The sequence below is a fragment of the Amblyomma maculatum genome, chromosome 1 (assembly GCF_055883805.1).
Source record: "Amblyomma maculatum isolate TAMU_Amacu chromosome 1, ASM5588380v1, whole genome shotgun sequence".
NCBI classification, from domain to species: domain Eukaryota; kingdom Metazoa; phylum Arthropoda; class Arachnida; order Ixodida; family Ixodidae; genus Amblyomma; species Amblyomma maculatum.
Genome location: NC_139344.1, coordinates 269,199,681 through 269,219,471, shown reverse-complemented (window position 1 = coordinate 269,219,471; position 19,791 = coordinate 269,199,681). Strand labels below are relative to the sequence as shown.

The window sequence follows — 19,791 nt, the reverse complement described above, 5'->3', positions numbered from 1 at the left end:
ATTTGAAAGTTTGTGAAGTTTGCAAAAATGCATTTAAAAGTTTGCAATGGCGCTTGAGACTCTAGCCCTCTAGCGCTATCGTTTTCGTGAAAACAGCCGGCGGCATGCTTCACTATGTGTTTCATGACCGTAGGAAGTTGATTGTTCGCGTTCGTTGTGTTCGTCCGTGAGTAGTGCAAATGGCCGATCATGTCTTGGTTAAATGGGCGACCGCTCAGAAGTGGGACGTAGAAACCTACAATCAAAAGAACTGCAGGCGAAACTGATGGATAATCCAAAATACTGGAAGATTATTCCAAACCAAGGAGTACTACATGCCCAGTGGAAGGAGGGGTCGTACTCTCCTACGTTCATTCTCGGAGTGGGTAAGTAGTCAAACGTCTCTTGTCTCTTTTCGTATTCGTGTCTTAATAATGTTTACGTGTGAAACACCTTCCTTTGCTACTCGCGGTGAGTCGTGTCGCGAAGTCGTTTACATGCCCGCATTACGACCGCATTGTGTTAACCGGCAGGTGACAGTAGTGCACATGGTGAAAGAGGTAGACAGTTGATTCCGGGAATTGCGTGAAATTAAAACAAAAATGCATAATGAACTGAATTTGCGGAAATAAGAAGTAGAATAAACGCGGCTGCTGTCGTTACGTGGACCTGATTCTCCCTGTTTACACAGCAAATGGCAATTCTCGGTGTTTCGTGATAACAGGAGTAGGCTTCCCAATTTGGGCTCTATAAAAAAAAAAAAAAAAAAAAAAAAACCCACCCTGCCCGCATCGTCGTCTCGGAACGGTGCGGCATGGAGAATGGCAGCTCCTTGATTATTGAAGCTGATTTAGAACAAGTTTTAAAGATGCCCAGGGTGCTCCTTCCGAGACAATTGGTAGTGTAGCAGCGAAACGGACGCTTTCACAGCTGCAGGCGACTGAAGTTTAAGCAGATAAAAGCGCCTAACGTGTTGTCGCATTCATTTACTTTCATATTCATTTGTTTGTTGCTTTTTATTGAAGCGTCAAACATGCTTCCTTTCTTCGCTACCAGCCATTCCTCAGATTTCGCGCAGAGAGAGAAAACTTTATTAAAAAAAAAGGGAAAAAAAAACTGTGTGTGGTGGGGAGGCAGTGTGTGGAGTCTCCATTCTAAGACTCCAGTGGCCTGGGCTGCCGCTTTTGCCTGAGTTACCAGCCTACGCTGGGTTGCTAGGCCAGAGCATAGCAAAGCAAGCAGTGATATCAGTTACCAACAGCATAATGCTGCAATGATTTTTAGCTGCCGATGTAAAAGTTGCTCCCAGTGCATGGGGTACGGCCAACAGGTGGAAGGGCACCGCTCTCTCCACTTCATTTTCAATGCTGCCGTTGCACTTTGCCACTACTTCTGGATGAGGCTATCTGCCACGGGATCGCATACTCCCTTTCATAAAGCTCACGACTGTACATGGGTACAATCCCAGCATTCATGGCCGCATTTCAGTGGAGGTGAAATGCAAGTTGACTGTGTACTGTATGATGTCATTTGCACATTAAAAAACCCCAGGTGAGCCCACCACTACGGCATCCCTCATCGCTATAGCTTAAGTCGCTTTGGGACATAAAACACCATGAACCTACCATAAAGCAAAGTGGCTATGTTTTACGGTATGCGTGGGAGCTCAAACTGTTTTTCTGGAAATGCATCCTTTGTTTTGTCCACTACTGCTCAAGTGGGCATTCTGCCCACTTGAGCAGTAGTGATGCTGGATGGTGTCAGCTCGCAGTTAAACATTACCATGTCCTTTTCTGTGCCAAGGTTTGCTCAAGGGCTAATGGTCCTCCTTAAGAAGTGTTGCTTTGAACCCTAAACAGTGTCCATGCTACGTTTCTCTTGTCAGTGGTCTTCATTTGGTCACTATTTTGCTAATCTCATGTGTGGAACCAGATATCTCCACAATGCGTTATACTGAATAATTTTGTATGATGCATTTGAGTGCAAATACAATTTAGTGAATAGACCTTGCCACATGTCGTTTTGCAGGAAAGCTGCAGCTGTGACAAAATGTCTAAGCCAACAGATGCAAAAAAGAGAGTCCTGGAGCTTGAGGATGAAGTGGGGTCTGCAAAAAAAAAGAATGAAGAAATATAAGGCCGCAAGAGATGAAGCACGTCAGATGCTTGGTATGTGATCGCTTTTTTCTGAAGCCATTGGAATCCTGATCTCCATTGCCATGATACTGAAATTATTTGCTGTGTCACCAGATGCTACGTAAAGCATAACAAATTCAAGTGCTAACTCCTAAATGAATAAGACCTCTTGGTCTGTAGCACGTCCTAGTAAAAGCACCAGTAAGATTATGTTGCTGCAATAAGGTTCCCCCTACACTGAGGATTAGGATTGGTGTTCCTCCTGTAGTTGTCTTTGCGACACATTATAGGTGGTGTACAGTAGTGCTCAGCTACACCGTGGCGCTGCTGCATGACGCCACCAACCACCATGCTTGCAGTGCACGTAGCAGATGAACTGCTGCCACTCCTGCTCTGCAAGCATGCTTTGTTTGTGTTACAGTGACTTGCGTGTCACATGTCATTGCTTGGGATCGGCATGCATCTGAGATTGAGCCTGTTGTCGTATGTGATAGCTGCATGAAAATGCATGGTAAACAAATGCCACTCAAGGTGAGCACCTGTGCTGATTTGTGCTGCTCAAGCCGAGGCCGAAAAACGGGCGCGGGATTGGGTTCCTTTCTGTTCTGTAGTGGTCGGTTACAACAACGCTCCAGTGAACCCGGAGAGCTGCATTAGGTTCAAACACATTCACGAGGTATAAGTTGTAGCCAGATGGCTGTGGCAGGTCTGTGCTGCTCTTGCATTACTGTGGATGGCGTATCTGAATGGAACCCTTGATTCCCTCAGATTTTAACCTCAGAGTCTCCTGCATATGATGAGGTGCATCTAGAATGAGCGCAGGAGGGACAGCAAAAAATCTAAATTTGTATGAAATTATCATATGTGGCCTCGTCCTGTCTTGGACCTTGGAATCCTTATGGCATGTGCTTCATTTTCCTGTGCCATTTTGGTCACTTAGGTGGTGTTTTTTTTTTTTTTTTTTTCACAACAGGAAATTTATACTTGTCCAAGCTCGGCACCTGGCTCAGCAATCTGCCTAACTTAACTCGGTCACTACACCATGTTAGCAAATGTCGACACGAAAGACAGACACGAGATAGGTGAAGCATGGGCTATCGAGTATCAGCTACACACTCGAGTGTCAGCCTTTGTCCAAATGTATGGCGTATTGCTGCCGCCATACATGTATATTGCATGCTGACCTCTTCAAGGCCCTTACTACCGACAAACTGTTTCAGGGATGTGATCTGACTAACTTCTGTTAAAGCGCTCACAGCTATCTCGGCAGCATCATTCGCACCCATGAATTCATTCTAAGCAATAGCAGCACCCGTCAGTTGCACTGTAGTTACAACGTCCTCCGCAGTTAATCCAATCCAGGCATTTCCACAGCGAACAAAGAGATCAGAAGTGGGATGTCAGCATTGGCTTCATCAATTGCTATCAGCATCCCCTAGATTATGTACCGCTGATAGGGCGCCTTGAGTGCGTGAGTGATGCCAGTGTCTAGCAGCTAAATTTTGAATGGCGCATTTGGTGACAGAAAAGGGTTGGTCATGCAGTCAAGGGCAAAGAAAAGGCTTTTCTCCTGTGGTGAATGTTACATGGGCTGCTGCTGCTAGTGATGAAATAGTATGTTTTGTTCCGGCTTTCCTTTTTTGTTTTTTTCAGATGTTGCTGAGCTGGTCAGTCAGCTGACGGAATCCGTTAATAATGCTGCGTGTACAACACAAGCAGTTGTGCTGCCAACCGAGGCTCAGGTTAGTTGCTTTAGTCTAGTGTCTGCATGGTTGTGCTCATTACTGCCTTTCTCGATGAAACTTTTTTAAGGGTCACACAAGAACTTGGTTCTAGCTTTATGATAGCACTGCCACAAGTCATGCACTTCCATTGAGAAGTGTGCAGGGATAGGGAAACGAGGAGCTCATTATCCATGTGAATGAAGTCAGCAGTCACTGAATTCAGAGATAGGCAAGAAGCAATGCTCTTTATGATTGGTTGGCTCTTAGGGTTTAATGTCCAAAGCGACTCAGGCTATGAGAGATACTGTAGTGCAAGGCTCTGGAAATTTCGACCACCTGGGGTGCTTTAACGTGCACCGACAACACAGAGCACACGGGCACCTTGCGTTTCGGCTCCACTGAAAAGCGGCTGCCCTGGCTGGGATGCTGTTTATGAGGCTGGGCTCACAGACTGCATAATTAGTAGCATAATGATATTTTTAAATGAATGTCAATTTGATAGAAACGACAAAAGACAGACAGTGCTATTTTCTTAAATTCGTCAAAACGACCATGAAAAAAAATCCCAACTGCTTCCTTTCATTTTAGTGACTTACTTCATTCGTGTGTATATTGATTTGGAAGAGTTTTTGTGAAAGCTGTAGTGATCGGAAGTGCAAGGTTACTCTTGTTTATGCTTCCTGTTGAGCATACTTCGCTTGGGCTATAGCAAAGCCCTTTTCATCAGAAAAGAGATTTCCATTAGCTTGTTTAATATTCAGCAATTTCTTAGGTTATCGATCTCGGAAGGCCATCTTTTTGCACTACAACTCGAATGACGCAGCTGGTGCTCCTCTAATCAGTCATTTTAGCGACTTGGGCCAGTCATCATGGTATTCAAGCTAATGTGCATATAATCCACTTGCACCTGACAGCCACCTGCAATGTCACTCTGGCAAGTCAAAGGCAATTAACCACCATGGTATTGCCAGGAGGGTCTCCTTTGAGAAGGAGTTGTGGCTTCTTAAGCTGATCCAACAATAATTCAATTTCACTTTAACCCCTTGAGCACTATTATTTCGAGATTTCTAGCTAAAATTGCTTAAAATTACGATATCGTTAAAGGCCCCATTACATGAAAATTTGTTGTCTGTGTTGTGAGTGAAACATCAAGAGCATGGCGCTGGCAAGTGGCATGGCCGAACACACATTCTTCGATGATTTGTGTGGCTTAACGAGACCACATGATATCCAAAAGTTAGGAGGAGCTGCTAACTCCGGTCGTTCATTTGAGGTGGGAAGGTGAAATACGAATCAACATTCCAGTGCTCTTCAATGCTGAGTCAGGTTTGCTACATCTAGGCTACGCAGACATGTTGATACAGCTTGGTTAAAGCAGGGCTTTATATGTTGGGTGGTAGCCTACACTGGTCGCATCATACCCTTAAAGGCGGAGCTTAAGTGTCCCTTTAGTTTTTATTTTTACTGCTGGTTTCTATTGGTAGTGTAATAAAAAAGGAGGTATCCGAGACAAAAATATTTGAACCAGAAACTAAGTCAAATGAGCGCAGTGAAGTTTATTGCTCATTACGTGAAAAATCAACTGCCCGCCAATAAGCAGCAATCTAGTCGAGTAACATAGAGCGAGGTAACTGGAAATGTTTTACAAGGGACGACCAAGAATGGAAGCCCAGGGGGCTTCATCGGAATGTTGTCAATTTTCATCCACTAACACAGAACTCGCAATAGTATCGTCTGAGCTGTCATCATCTTCGTCGGAAGAACTACTCATGTCATCACTGTCGTCTTCACTTCCCATAACAATGCAAAAATTGGTGTCTGAGCCATCTTCGGATGGCGAGGATGGCAACGAAGAAAAGCTTCTTTCCCGCGATGACGGGCCAACAGTGCATGCGTTGCCTCTACCAGGCACCATTTTTCTCATTAAGGCTGCTTAAAAGGCTTTCAAGCGGTAGAACAAAAAGCAGTTAACGGGTCAGTGGTGCCATTTGTCAAATGGCGCATGACCTAAGCCACAGAGGAGCGCTGTACTCACCTAAAACTCTCAGGGTGAGGATCTATCCTGCAAGGACAAGCACTCGTCCAAAATGGCTTGAGGGCATCTTTGCAAGGACGAGCTGCTTGTCCAAAGCACTTGAGGGGTTAAATTATGAAAGCTACCTGTGCAAGCTGGAAACTAAATGTTGCCTCAAAGTAGCACATACAGAGCAGGGAGTGCATGCTTTTGCTAAACCTTCATTGGCAGTTTTTTTTAATTGGTTGAGCTTCTGATGTACGAAAAGGATGTTAGTATTTTTAAACAGGAGATGACAATGTGGGCACTGTGCTCTGTCTAAACTGGCTTTTAATGGCCTTTGCAATGTTAATGATGAGTAAATCCCTTTATTTTCTGACTTAAAATCTGTTCTTTTTTTTTTTTGTTGAAATGCAAGCATAAATTAGGTCGTTAAAGAATCTCATTTCTTGTTTTTTCTTCTGCTATAGCAATGCACTATTAGCGCTCAATCCTTTGCGGGGCATTATGTGCCCTCTTTTTGGCTAGTTACTTTAAATACATATTACACAATTGTCAGGTTACACTAATAAAAATGTTAAAAGATGTTTGGCCTGACTCAAAATTAGATTAAAACACCGCTCGGGAAGGTGTCAAAAACATCCAATAGTTTTCGTATGCCTTCATTGTTGTACATGTTAAAGTACGGCTTCTTGAATGTGTATTTTTACTTGCAAACAAATGACCTTAATTATGCATTTTGGGATTTCTTTGATTGTTCTTAAGCTGGTCTAAGTTTTTTGTTGTTTATAAAGCCCCTTCATTTTCTTATTGCATATCAAGGAATATTGTTGTATGTTACAATACTGGTCATAGTACTAATATTTGCTTTTTGTTCTAGCAGGTGCACATTGGCAGCAATATTATGGTAAATCAGCAGTTGATTGACCGCATGAAACTCAGTGCGGGCAATCAAGCAACAAAGTTTGCATGTAACTTGGTGCGGGTTGTGTTCTCACCCGAAGAACTGGAAGAAAGCTCACTCTATGGCCGTGTCTGCAATGCCCGCAAGGAACAAGCTCCAAAAAAGGCACTGGGCTGCCCAAAATTGGATGCTGTTATCTGTAAGTCCTCGAGCTCATAGCCTGTGCATGTGATGCAAGAGCATTCTGAAATATTGTCCAAACAGCTGACTTTTCAGTGATGGTCAGGGCCATAATGCTTGCCTTAATTCATAATGCTGTGGTGCCTGCATGGCGCACACACTGTCCGTGCTCTGTATATTTAATTTACAAAAGCTAAGGAAGGCTGGATAGACTCTAGCTTGTTTATTGCAGTCATGCTTCTAATGTTTTTTTTTTCTTTTTGCAGCCTACACCTGCTTGCTCAATGGAGTACTAGCCAAGGTGGTCACCGGCAATTGCGCAAGTTTGCACTGGGATTGTGGACAGTGATCCAATTTTTTGTCGCAGGGTCTTCGAAAGCAGGCCTAATTGCAAGGCCTAAACAGAGGAAGTACATCTATTCAAATAAATATAAGCTCATACAAACAAATGTTTCAGTCTGAACCTACTTCCTTCGAACATCCACCAAATATCCCATAGTCATCATTCCTTCGAACTTCCTTTGAACCAATAATTGGCCACTGCCTGTGAACTCAACTCAAACTGACAATGGTCTGTTCCCTGGGAGCTCAAAGGAAATTCACAGGAAATTCACAGGATGGTCAGAGAAAGTTAATTCACTGTGAATTCAAAATCAGTAGCCAATTCTCAGTTCAGAGGAAGTTGCTTCCTTCTGACTTTTTTGAGTTCACATTGAACTCAAAGGATGTTCCCATTTTTATAAGGGAAAAAACAAAGATCAAGCAATGCCCTCTTTATAACCGTGTCATCGTGCGAGGTGATGCTGCTCCCGTCTGATCCAGCTCACGCGCCTTCGAGACACGAGAGTGGGCCGGACTGTGGGCCGCAAGACCAGCGACAGCTGCTCTGGTGAGCCTGCAGGATCGAGGCGGCACATGGAGCACTGGACTGAAGGCTCCACCCAGGAAGATAAGGAAATACGAAATAAAAGTTTTTCCTCTTCCTCCTCCTTCAAATAATCCGAACTATTTTTCTACTACACTTTGCTGAGGAATGTTGCCGGTTGTTTGTTTGGGGTTCTTTGCACTGACATCGCACAGCACACGGGCGCCTTGCTTTTCGCCTCCACCGAAAAACGGCCGGGTTTCGATCTCGCATCTTTGGGCACAGCAGTCGAGATGCCAGCAGTGATGATAATGAACAACATTTATTGCTTCAAAAGGGCCGGCGGTCCCCTGGGCAGGAAGGAGCTGGGGTTCATGTTATGTGGGCGCACGGCGGCTGCCGATTGTTCATCTCCCCTTTGGCGGCAGCAGTGCGGCTACTTGAAGAGCGACCCTGTCTACAAAAACACCATGGCTGCCCCCGGATGCCTCAAGCTAACCCACGGGCGCTGGGAAGCACAACCAATGACCTCGGCATCAGCGCGTAGTTTGAACGGACTGATATGGTGGCCACCTTAACTTCGATGTGTTTGAGATGAATGGCGGAGCCCGCTGAAAGGCTCCTTGTCGCTGCTCCGGCGCGGCATACGTGACGATACTCGCCACCATGGCTAGCGGTGGGGTGGACGCAATCCCGATGCATGGCCGGCTCATTTGGATATCGAGTCAAAGGTGCCGAAGTTCGGTATATCGGAAGTTCGGATGGGCTGCTCTCTCCGAGTGGCGTAAAGACGCCGACTATCACCAAAGCCAAGCTAACACAAGCGTTGTACAGTAAGTCCGACAAGAACTGACAGCGAAGGATGGCAAGGTGTTTCGTTGCGCTACTATTCGACCAGCCACATTACGGCGGTAGTCCCAAGTGAGAGCCATGTCCGAACTAATGGTGCGATCTGGAGAGGTCCTTTGCGGCGTGGCGATTGGCCGCAGTAACGTCCGGCATGAGTTCGTGGTGACGAAAAAGGACAGGCAGGCGACCTAAGAGAACCCTGAAGTTGAGGACCAGAGATACCCTTGTTGACTGTAGAAAGTTCTACTGATGCCCCGAAGATAGCAAATGAACAGAAGGGTGGCTTGAGGAGCCACCAGGACCGATGCAGTTTTGTCCGGGTTGTCGCCCAGCATCTGCTGATCGAGACTCCGGTTTAGGGCCTTCTCTATACCCCTACTTGCCGAATGGTCCTTGGCTTCCACGATGAAGACGACGCCGTCCTTCCTGTCTGCAACCTCCGTGGCGTAACGTGGCGTAGCGTGTAACTAGACAGCCGCAACGCTCCCAAGATGATGAGCAGACGGCACTTCCTTCAGGCAACCACAACTTCGGAACAAATGCCTTCGTTTGAACAGTCAGTTGCGGCGTTGATTCGTTCGCTTCTCATCCCATCACGAGCTCGAGCTTATCAACCTTCATGCTACAAATTCTGATCCCGCTAGGACCATGACTTTTGATGTCTTTTGATTTCAGCTGGACCTCAGGCATCAGCTGCCGCTGTTCTTCCAGGCTACCACTGGCCAGAGTAGCGGTTGGTGATTGTATACGGGGGCTCCTTTCACTTTCGGGCATGCTCAGGTGGTGTAATGGGATGGGCGAGGTGTCGCAGAGTAAGCATTTGTCGAGCTATACTGGGAGCTGTATTGTGCGATAGAGGCTAATTTGTGGGCAGATGTTGATTTTGAACTGTCTCTATTCAAACGCGCCCTCCTTCGTGATGTGTTTATTTGAAGGAAAGTAGTTATAACGGTTGAGCCGGTGATCTTGAACAGCGCTGTATTTTTGGAGTAATCGTTCTGAAGACCGTGAGCGATTCTGCGAGACCCAGTTTGTGTAAGCTCGGGCGGTAGCATGCGCTCACTGGTTTCTGTGGTGGGATTCGCGACCAGGGTTGGAGCAAGAACAACGTTCAATACTTGGGGCTGTCTACTTAGGATTGGAGCGCGCATGTGATTATTCTTACCCTGCCGTACTTGCTGCAGGCTTCTGTAGTCGATGAGGGCGCATAGGTTGTTCGCATAGATTGTTTCTCTCTCCACGCCGGAGACTATTGCGAGCTCATAAGCCACCTCTTTTACCTCGAGAGTACTGGTGGTGCGTATGGCGGAAGCGGTTATTTCCTGCAGAGTATGATCAACTGCTTTGGCCGCCGATGCTGACCGCGATGCATAGTATGTCACGCCGGCATATCCACCACTAAGCAGGCTTCTGCACCGTTTGCTGCCGTGTAAGAGTGTAATGATCCCAGTTAAAAACTTACCTGCGCAATGTCTTGACTCGTGCGCACGCACCCGATTCGAGTCCGGAGGACAAATGTTGCTTTTTGTCAGTTCCATTAGAGACCGCGAAGTTTCTTAACTCTCCGGTAGTCAGTACCCTTCTCGTGCCCTGTTTGTGAAGCGAGACAGTGCGGTTATCGTTCGTGCGTGCAAAATGACGCGAGACACTAGTTTGGGGTTGTTTTAAGTGCTACGAAATGCTTTTAGCGCCCGTTGTCGGCGTGCCGCCGAGCAGAACGAGGCGCCGTACCGGAGGACAATGTAGAGGTGAACAAAAGGCGGACCGAAACACTGAACTCATTTTCCCGGGTCACTCCCTGGCGCCTACATAATGCGCTGCAGCTGGAGCAGCGCATGCTTAAATTAGTGTCTTACTTCACTCCGCGTTGGTTTCGTGGCGTAAAATAAAAAATTAGGGGACGCTCAAACTTCGTCTTAAGAGTAGACGTGATAGCGCCTTTAACACTTTCTGTTCATTCCGCATTTTGTTGTGTTATTTTGTTTAAATTGGTTTTTGGGCAAAGGTAAGGCGCGGTGTCTGTCTCTTTTCACGGTGGACAGCTACGCTTACAATCAGCGGCATACGGTTGGAGGTAGTACATATATGTCGTAGATTCCAATTCCTCTCCCAACTAGCCTCCAAACTTTACCAGCAGATGCTAAGTGGGAAGCGAAGTGTCTTTGACACCACCCGGAACGCTGCGCAAAGAACGATTGCGTACCAATTTCGATACGATATCACATGCGTGTAATAGAGTTCGATTCTCTGGGTCTGCATTTTATTTCTTTACTTCCGGCTGGTTTTCTCGCTGCAACCACGATAATGCCGGCATTTCTGCGACAAGGAGCCTTTACGCCACCGCGTAAAAGCGCGAAACCATCTTTTCGGGAGGCCTTCACAGGTGAGGAGACACACGTCGAAGCAGAAATTAGACCACCTCTTGTTCAGTACGCCTTTATGCCACGGCTGCAATTTCTGCCGTGATCACCGCATCAGCACTGCGCATCCTCTAGAGTTCCCGACGCCACTTCAAACACGAACGCTCAACAAGGCCAGCATGGCTCTATATGCATAAAACCCGCAGACAGGACATCGCAGAGGGGCCGGTTCGAAGAAGCCGCTAAGCGTCGAGCTTAACAAATTACGCCGCCGCCAGGACTCTTTAATTTGTTTTGGTTAATAGGGTTTAAAGTACCGAAACGATTCAGCCAGTAAGTGACGCCATAGTGGAGGGCTCTGGCAATTTCGGCCACCTTAGGTTCTTCAACGTGCACTGACGTCGGACAGCACGCGGCCGCCTTGCTTTTCACCTACATAGAAAAGTGGCTGCTACGGCGGAGATTGAGCACGTTTCCTTGGAGTCAGCAGTCGAGCGCCTTAACCGCTGCGCCACCGCAGCGGGGCAGAACTGCTTAAAGCCGAACGGTTGAGCCAGAGAATTGAATCAGTATGTATTGATGCGTACTGTCGTGTGCCGTTCCGTTACGTGTACTGCACTAGGTCCACTTAAAAATTGTGGTGTATTACGCCCATTCCAAGCTTATATCGGGACAGACAATGATTTCCCCTTAACATATTGTGGCTAGCCATGAACCCTTCCTCACAGATTTGACATTTAGATGGTGTCAATCTTCCACAAAACAAAGACAAAGCATCTTTTGACTGTGTGCTGGGAGCTACAGTCTGCCGGCTGAACATAATCGGGAACGCAAGGAGGATTGTCACTCTGGTTTGGCAAAAATATACATTAGCATATACGTACATGCTTCCGGTGATGTGGAGGACCAATTTTGAATGCAACAAGAAAGCAGAAAGAAAAAGCATGACCTGAATTACTGTACCACCGCTGATTTAAAGTAGAAATCCTGATCAACGGACACATCCGTAGTCATGCATGAGACAATGTGAATCTGCTTGTTGGCTACGATCCGAATATCGTGGGTATCACAGAAGCGCGGCTCTCGCCTGCTGTACTCGCACACGGGTTTCGGCACATAGAAATTCTCAACAGTAATGCGCCGCACACAGACACAAGCGTAATGTGATAAAGCGCGAAAACGAGAGCCATGAAAAGCTCGTCACACAAGGCAGCCCGCACAATCCGCAGACCACCTGGGTTACGTGCGCCGACAGATAGTACCTAGATTAGGACCGCACCCACTGCGAGGGTAGTAACGATGTCTTTGCCTTTCCCCTTGAATAAGCGGAAGTTGTCTCTAAACGTCTCTACGAAGAGAAGCAGATTATTCTTGGTTGCGTTTACTGGAGCTCTTCCTCCGTTTCCATGCGTTTCCATCATTCAAGAGGCCATGCAGCACCACATCCGACAAACACGAATCACACTAAGTGTATCGTGGCTCAGAGATAATCGCAGCTAAATTCCTCATGCTAAACCACCGCCTTATTCGCACTGAAATCTCGGCGCTGAGGTGGCAATTAGGGGAGATGTTTGTTTTATACGACGTTTTTATCGGGTGTCTGCTTTAATAGGTCGAAACTCCCTATCGCACACGACTGTGCCGGACCAAAACATTGTCTGCTTCCACGTCCAGATTAGAGTAAGCGTGAAATGCACGGCAGGAAATGCGCAGCGTATTATCGGGCTGCTCATAGGCGTTCAGCCTTGACGTGCTGCGGTCATCAGTCATTTTTTTTGTAGGTTTTCTTAGCAAGCGACCAGCGCACTCTGCTACTTTCGCCACTTTTTGTGTGTGACGGCCCGTGCGTCCCGCGCACGCCACGTGCAGAAAAGAGGAGGTGGCGCGTGCTGGGCGCTAGACTGCTGAGCCAGAGAACGCGAGATTAATTCCCCGTCGTGGCGGTCACGCATTGATGGAGCCGAAATGCTCGTGTTCTCTGCGATACCAGCACACGTGAACGAAGCCAAATTATTACGCGGAACCCACCCATCACGGAATTTCTTACTGTTTTTCTTCTTTAACTCCTTTATTCACCCTATCCGGTTTGGTGCGCTTGGAGAGTACAGTGTGTAACGCAACAGCTTCTGCGCATTTCTGTTCTTCACTTTTTTTCTCTTTCCGCCGCCTTCGCAAAACAAGGCTCAGAACGAACGGATAGAAGGTGATAGAGACAAAATCGAAAGCACACCGTTTGTTTACATATCAGCGAATTTACGGACTAATTTCAGGGTATCTAACGGAGCACAGTCCACCAGTTTGAGTTGAACGGGGTTGTAACTTGCCTCGACTTTTTATTAACGTACAAGTTTTTTTTCGTGCAGTGTATAGAGTATGCGCTCACTAAATCAATCAGACACGACACAGTCTTTTCGAATCCCCTTTCTTACATGAAGATTGATGAAGTCCGGTGTAGTTGCTGTATTCTTTGTTTTTTTTTTTTTTTTTTTTTGTGCTGAAAAGTGTTTTTCATTTAACTTATTGTTCAATCCATGTTTGGCGAAATGTAAACACTGCAACTTATTTTTCTGCTTTTTACAGTTTTCTTCGTTGATCTGGCTGACTAGAATAAAATATTTTCTTATGGGGCATCTACATGCAGTAATCTCGACCTTCAACAAAGGCAGCAGCTTGCTAACGGGGACTTGGTGTTGCAGCTTTCGCATGGAAACAGCGTGTGTTTACGAGAGGAGAAGGACAGCGTGTAGCTGAGGACAAAATAGCTCGCAATACTGTGCGTCCTAAATCAGCAGCAGACCGTCAACTTATATAGTTATGAACATCATAGAGCTGATGGTAGATATTCTAGTTTCATAAATGACAACGCGTGTGAAAAATTCGTGCGCAAGATAAAAAATTGTTTTTTTAAAGAAAGGAAAGGTGCAGTATCTGTCAGAGTTCTCGAAGGACACTTCAATTGCACCTTGAGCCACAAGAGGAAGGTGGGAGAGAAAGAAAGAGGTAAAATTCTCTGCATGACTTTTGCATATGCAGAAAAGAATGCTTGGGATATGAAAAAGCTATAGATACTGCTGCTTCGTATTTTTGCACTCGTTTTTTATGAAGAATTGTGCTCGCGACGAAATTTCCTATATCTGCTCCAATCTTCGGCCTGAAGGCTGGTATTCAGTCTCGCACTCTAAGCACTAAGCATTCTTCCTGTCCGGTGTCTGATATGATGGACTCTTATTTGCAAACACACATTAGCCGCCAAGATTCAGGCTTAGAGCACTTAGAAGGCGCATTCGTTGTTGGTCATAAACAAAGCGCGCGCAAGCCAGGGACAGCTTGACTGCTGCCCCATTTACTCGGTATGCTGTTGCCTCTGTTCCGTAAAATTGAGAGGTCCGAATTAAAATTCTTATATAGTGCCAACGGGGCGATGAGCCGATAGGCCGCCTATTCGAATCTCTTCTTCTAACAGTTAACCTGTACGCCGATGTTAGCAATGTGCATAAACTATCTATCGTGAAAGCACGCAGCCTGATTGCCGTTGGGGGAGGGGGGGGGGGGGGGGGGGGCATTCTCTCGCGTGCTTTTGCCGGGTAGCTGTTGTCGCGGTCCAAGCAGCGGAAGGGGGAAGGCCCCGTTAATGGGACATCGATAAGTAAAACCCAGTCGGGTGGACAGTGGCCGAGTTGCGAGGAGCAGCGCCGTTGCCCAGCATTATAGCGGTTGGCAGCGCGCTAATCTATGGCGGAAACCGCAGGGGGTTCCGGCCGCGACTTTCTTGCGGCTGGCGGCAGCGACCTTGAGCTTGCTTGGCCACACATCCGGCGTGAGCGCGCCGCGTGGCAAATGGCGCACGCGTGCGTGCACGCACGCGGATCGATGTCAGCGCGAGCAGCGTGATCACCGGAGGGGACGCTGGGGTACTTGACCGGAAGTGACGCTTCCTCATCGGCCGCGTTGTCTTCCGGCTGCCCCTTCCCCAGCGCTCCCTCTTGTTCGTGCGTGGCACGGCTGGACGATATGTCCATCAGCTGAACGCCCGGCGCGTTTCCATACCGGGCCGGAAGCGTCGCGGCGATAAAACGCGCCGCTGTTTCGCTGAATGGGCTTTCTTCGAGGACGCCTATGCCAGAGCGGCCACTGCGACACGATTTTGGGTGTAACGCGGGGCTGCGCGGCACGTGTTTTCGACGTGGCCGACCTTGCGAAATGTGCCCATGGCTATTGTGACGGCGCAAACAATCGTTCGACGCGTGAGAGCAGTTCAAGGATTTAATTGAGGCGGACTGAAAGCCGCACTCACAATGGCAGGAGCCGTTTACCTAGCCAGCTGCTTTCCCTGTAGGTTGACAGAAGAGGCTTCCATTATCGTGTACGTTTGGTTACGTCAGAGTTTCCGCTTAACGGCCATAATGTTGCCAACTTTGGCTCTGTCATTACAATTTTTGAGGCCGTAAGCGTCTCCTCATTGTTCACACGGCTGGCAGATGCTGCGGAGAATGTGTCTAGGCAGCGCAACAGAGCATAAGAGAACGATGTCCGTCTAGTAACAGAAAAGGGCATTACCTCAGGGAAAAAAGGAAGAAAAAACCTAAAAGAAGTGCGGGCTGTTCTTTTACTAGGACGGTCGCATCTGTATTTCTCATCTGCACCCAAGGTCAGGTATGTCCAGTAATGTCTTTTGTTTTAGCGTCTGAGAGTAACTTGTTGTCTAGCGCATCGATGACAATGCTTCGAATCGAAGTATAGTCGGAAGATAGAAGTGACTACTTTGTTAATACTCTGCTCGAATGAAGAATTATACCATTTTTTTTTTTTGTATTTGCAAGAGGGCAATCACATTCATGAGAATAGCTGCCTCCTTCGTACTGACACGAACACTGTGGAAATCGTGCATTATCACATGATTTGCTTCACCACCGTGGATAACAAATCGGGTCAGAAATCCAGTTTTGAATTCGCCGTCATAAGTGTGCGAGCACTCTACTTAATACAGTGGAAAGTCTGCAACTGCAAATGAAGTAACGAATCTGAAATGAGCGGTTGGAAAATAAAATTGTGAGCAGGAAGTGCCGCCAGCGCCGTTCTCGCTGAGTTATCTACTATCAAGTCTGCACTAGAATCTAATTTGTAGCCATAGACGCATCAACTGGCTGATAAGCGTACTTGTTATGGATCACTTTTATAGCGACCTGATTTGAAGCCAAAATTTCTAGTTTTGCTCACGAAAGGACTGTCAAGGTTGCAGGCCGCAGATCCAAGGATAGATTTCTAATAGACGGGAACGACTGAACAGTGCTAAGAAGCGGGATGGAAGAGAAGAACACATACACAGCTCACTTGGCTGTGTTCTCTTCCATCCCGTTTGACAACGCTGTTTAGTTGTGTCCGTCAGTAAGCACCAACCAGCCCGACTCAGCCCTCTTATTGATTTTAAATATGCTTTGCAACCAATTCCTTTGACTTTACTAATCTTCACTTTCTATTTGAGGAGACATTTTAAGAATTTCCATACGAATGGAGGAAAAACAAGGCCAATCGCGATAAGACAGTGCGAAAAGTGAAGTAGTACCCACAAACCATTTGTAAGTCAACCTTGACAGCGAAACACAGCTTCGAAACACGATTTTTCAAATGGCAATTAGCGAGCTTATTTCGCTTTTCATCTTCATAACGGGCCTGAAGAGTTGACAATTAATGTTCCTGGGAACGCGCGTGTTGACATAGACCTTAGTGACATCAGACTATATAGTAAATTTCATGCTTACATCACTACAGTTTCCTGGTCGGAGTATGCAATAGTCAGGCATGGTGTTGCGATGTAGTTTCCAGCAGAAAGAATACATACAGAAACCTACGCAAGGTAACCGTATAGAACTAAGAAAAAGAACCGGCGGTCTTGAAATAAGCAGCCGCATGCTCTCTTGCTTTCTTTTTGATGCTGTGGATCACATCAGGAAGTTGCGTAACACGCTCATCTTTTCGCCGGCATATGGCCGAGAGCTAAGTCCAGTTTCCTTTAACTGGCATTTGAAGATTTTTTTTTTTGTAACGTCGTTTGATTAAAACGATGAAGAAGTGGGCACTGGATGCCAACAAGACTGAGTGCGCCTTCGCAAAAAAAAAAAAAAAAAAAAAAAAAAAAAAGAAAAGGGAAACTTTGCGGTCGGGATTCAACGCCTGTATTTTGCTGGTTATAGGTAAGAACACAAGCGATAGGTGCATGTTATGACCCTTCAGTGCTGCCCTCAAATTACTGTCAGGCTACTGTTTTAGGGCAGAACCAAAAAGCTCCAACTTTACAGCTTTCTTTCACGACATTAGGCAGGCAAACGACCACTACTTTCCCCCTTATTTCAGTTCCTACCGCATAAATTTGTTTATAGGGGGTAGTAGTGACTGAATAAAATACTTAGCGCGTTTGCCAGCTTTTTTGTGTTTTCTTCTTGTGGTCACGTATCTGTTTTTTATGGTGTAACAATTTGGAGGCGGAATGTTTCAGAGAACATCTTTTTTGTAGTGGCAGCAGTACGATCTACGCGGTTGAACGCGCTGCGCCGGTCGCTTCTAACCAGCAGGAATCGTTTAAAAGAGGAAACACGATTTTTGTGCTTATCAGTTTTGCTGTCGCGTGCGCTGCTACCAATCGCATTTTATTAGAGCTCTTAGAGGGGGAGCGGGATATACTGCCGCGAAAAGTTTTCACTTTTTTTTTTATTTCTGTCGTTCACGATGTCTGTTAACGATCAAAGTTCCTTTGCTTGTAAAGGTGAAACTCCTCTCAGGGACGCTAATTAGCTGCAGGATTCCTTTTCACATTTAGAAATAACTGTTTAATAACAAATCACGGTTACGGGTGAGTACAAGGATGCGTGCAGTCCGGAGTCAGTTTTTCGTCTCCTTCGTCTTCCTCCGCAAAGTTATAGTGTTCTAGAATTGAGGAGTGTGCCGTCTTCAGGGCGCGGCAATGGGAGCGCAGGCGGTTTCCGGAGCGATGAAAAGCGTAGCTGGCGCTGTCAGTCGCAGGAGCGTAGGGCGTAGGGTGCCTAGATGCCTTTCGCCTCCGCTACAGGAGCGCATCAAAAGCGACCGCGCAGCAGAGGAAACGTTCGGGGCGCCTGCTTCTGCGGCTCGTGTCTTGCGTTGATTCCGTTGCATCGCGTTGCTTCTCTGTCGTACTTATGATAAGTTGTTGATTAGTGAAGCAGAAAAACGCGTGTCTGCAGAGAGCGCAGTCACAGTTGCAGTTCGTCTCCTTTAGCTCCCTGCGCCCCCCGTATCTCATTTTGAGCAAATCGCGCGCGGCACGAAAAGAAGAAAATAAATTAATCTCAAACTTCGACCACGGAGGCCTTTTTTATCTGTCTGCGGAGCTTAGCTCGTAAACACGCGCACAATTTGAAACAGTCTTTCACGTTTTTTTCTTCCGTTCAGGGAAGATTAATGCAAAAAGCATATGCGTGAATTTGCGATGCTTTTGCAAAGCGCAGAGGTTTCCAAGCTTGGGCGTCCTACCCATGACAGAGAAATGACGCTTTGCATAGCGAAGTCTACGTCCTCATGCGATTACGTTTTTATGTGAACTCACTAAACCAAGAGTAGAGCTCTAAATCGGAGCAGATAAGGCACCTGAAGCTGAAGAGATGTAAATAATCGTGTTTGAGGGCTGCATTTAATGACTCTGCCGGTGTCTAGTGTGTTTTAAATTTAGCAGCTCAATTTATTCATGTTCTCCTAGTTCATGGCATTTTAACAAGTTCTCTGAAACGGACGTTAACAGGCAAAACGGGTAGCCGCTTTCAAGCGCTCTACTTGAATCTGATCGGCAGGATACCTGTTTTGCCTGTTAACGTCCGTTTTAGAGAACTTGTTAAAAGACATCTTCATCTCAGCCCCCGTTGGAGCCAATGAACGCAAAAAAGAAGAGAAAAGAAAGGTCGCGGTTATCCCCCACTTACAAAAGATTTCTCACAATCTCAAGAAGGTGGGCTCAAGTGCCAATGTGAATGTAGTTTTTTGCCAATGTGAATGTAGTTTTTTCGGCGTCCGATAAGCTGTCCAAGCTTTGTCACTTGGGGAACTCTGGTAGCACAAGGAAGGGGGCTGCGCTAAGAAGCATAAAAACAAATTTGTAGATTGCACCGACAATGTCGTGTACAGGCTTCCGCTTTCCTATGGTAAGCACTACACGGGCCAGGCAGGTAGATGTTTCAATGACCGATTACGGGAACACAAGAGCAAAGTAGAAAACAATGTTTCCGGTCATTATGACATTCATTGCAGGGACTGCGAAGAAGAAAGAAAAGAACAGAAAAAGAAAGAACCTTGTTTCCCCATTTTCAACTGATATCCGCGTTAAGATTACGAGAGAAATCATAGAGGCCTATGAAATTCTAAAACACCAAAAGGAATGCGTAAGCATTGTGTCAATTGCTCTATGTGAAAAGGAAATGCATTTTCTGAGTCACCGATGAGGGATTGCTCATTGCTTGCCATGTGCCATTGTTGCCACGTTCAGAGTTCTGGTCATGCATTTTAAGTCAATTTTGTGTGTTTGTTTTCTTCCTTTGTTGAGACTGCCCGCCACTGTATTTAAACAGAGGCAGAGCCTCAATAAACGTCAGTTGTAAGTTCAGCGCTGTGTCTGTGTCTCCTCTCGTCCTCGTCGTAAATGCGCTGCAACGATAATGTCTAACCAACATGCCCAAGCGTCTTTGCCTTCTGAGAAACATTGGGCGTGTTGGCGATTGTGCGAAAGGTTTTTTGTCGAAGCATTTTTATCAGGAAAAA

The 19,791-nt window shown here is 46.4% G+C and overlaps 1 protein-coding gene and 1 long non-coding RNA gene across 3 annotated transcripts in view; both read left to right on the top strand.

Annotated features, from left to right (window-relative positions):
• The window catches only part of LOC146206502 (uncharacterized), a 254,334-nt gene that overhangs the window by 21,307 nt on the left and 213,236 nt on the right, over positions 1-19,791 (top strand). The gene's annotated exons all lie outside the window — the stretch shown is intronic.
• LOC146206503 (uncharacterized) lies at positions 124-7,385 on the top strand. Of its 2 annotated transcripts, none has more exons than XM_084591226.1 (5): positions 124-365; positions 2,008-2,147; positions 3,768-3,856; positions 6,736-6,955; positions 7,203-7,385. In XM_084591226.1, exons 2-5 carry the CDS (start codon positions 2,045-2,047, stop codon positions 7,283-7,285), a joined length of 495 nt encoding a protein of 164 aa, XP_084447352.1. In that variant the 5' UTR covers positions 124-365; positions 2,008-2,044; the 3' UTR covers positions 7,286-7,385. The 2 variants fall into 2 exon arrangements, with proteins under 2 accessions (XP_084447352.1, XP_084447351.1); XM_084591225.1 differs by having other exon boundaries at positions 6,733-6,955.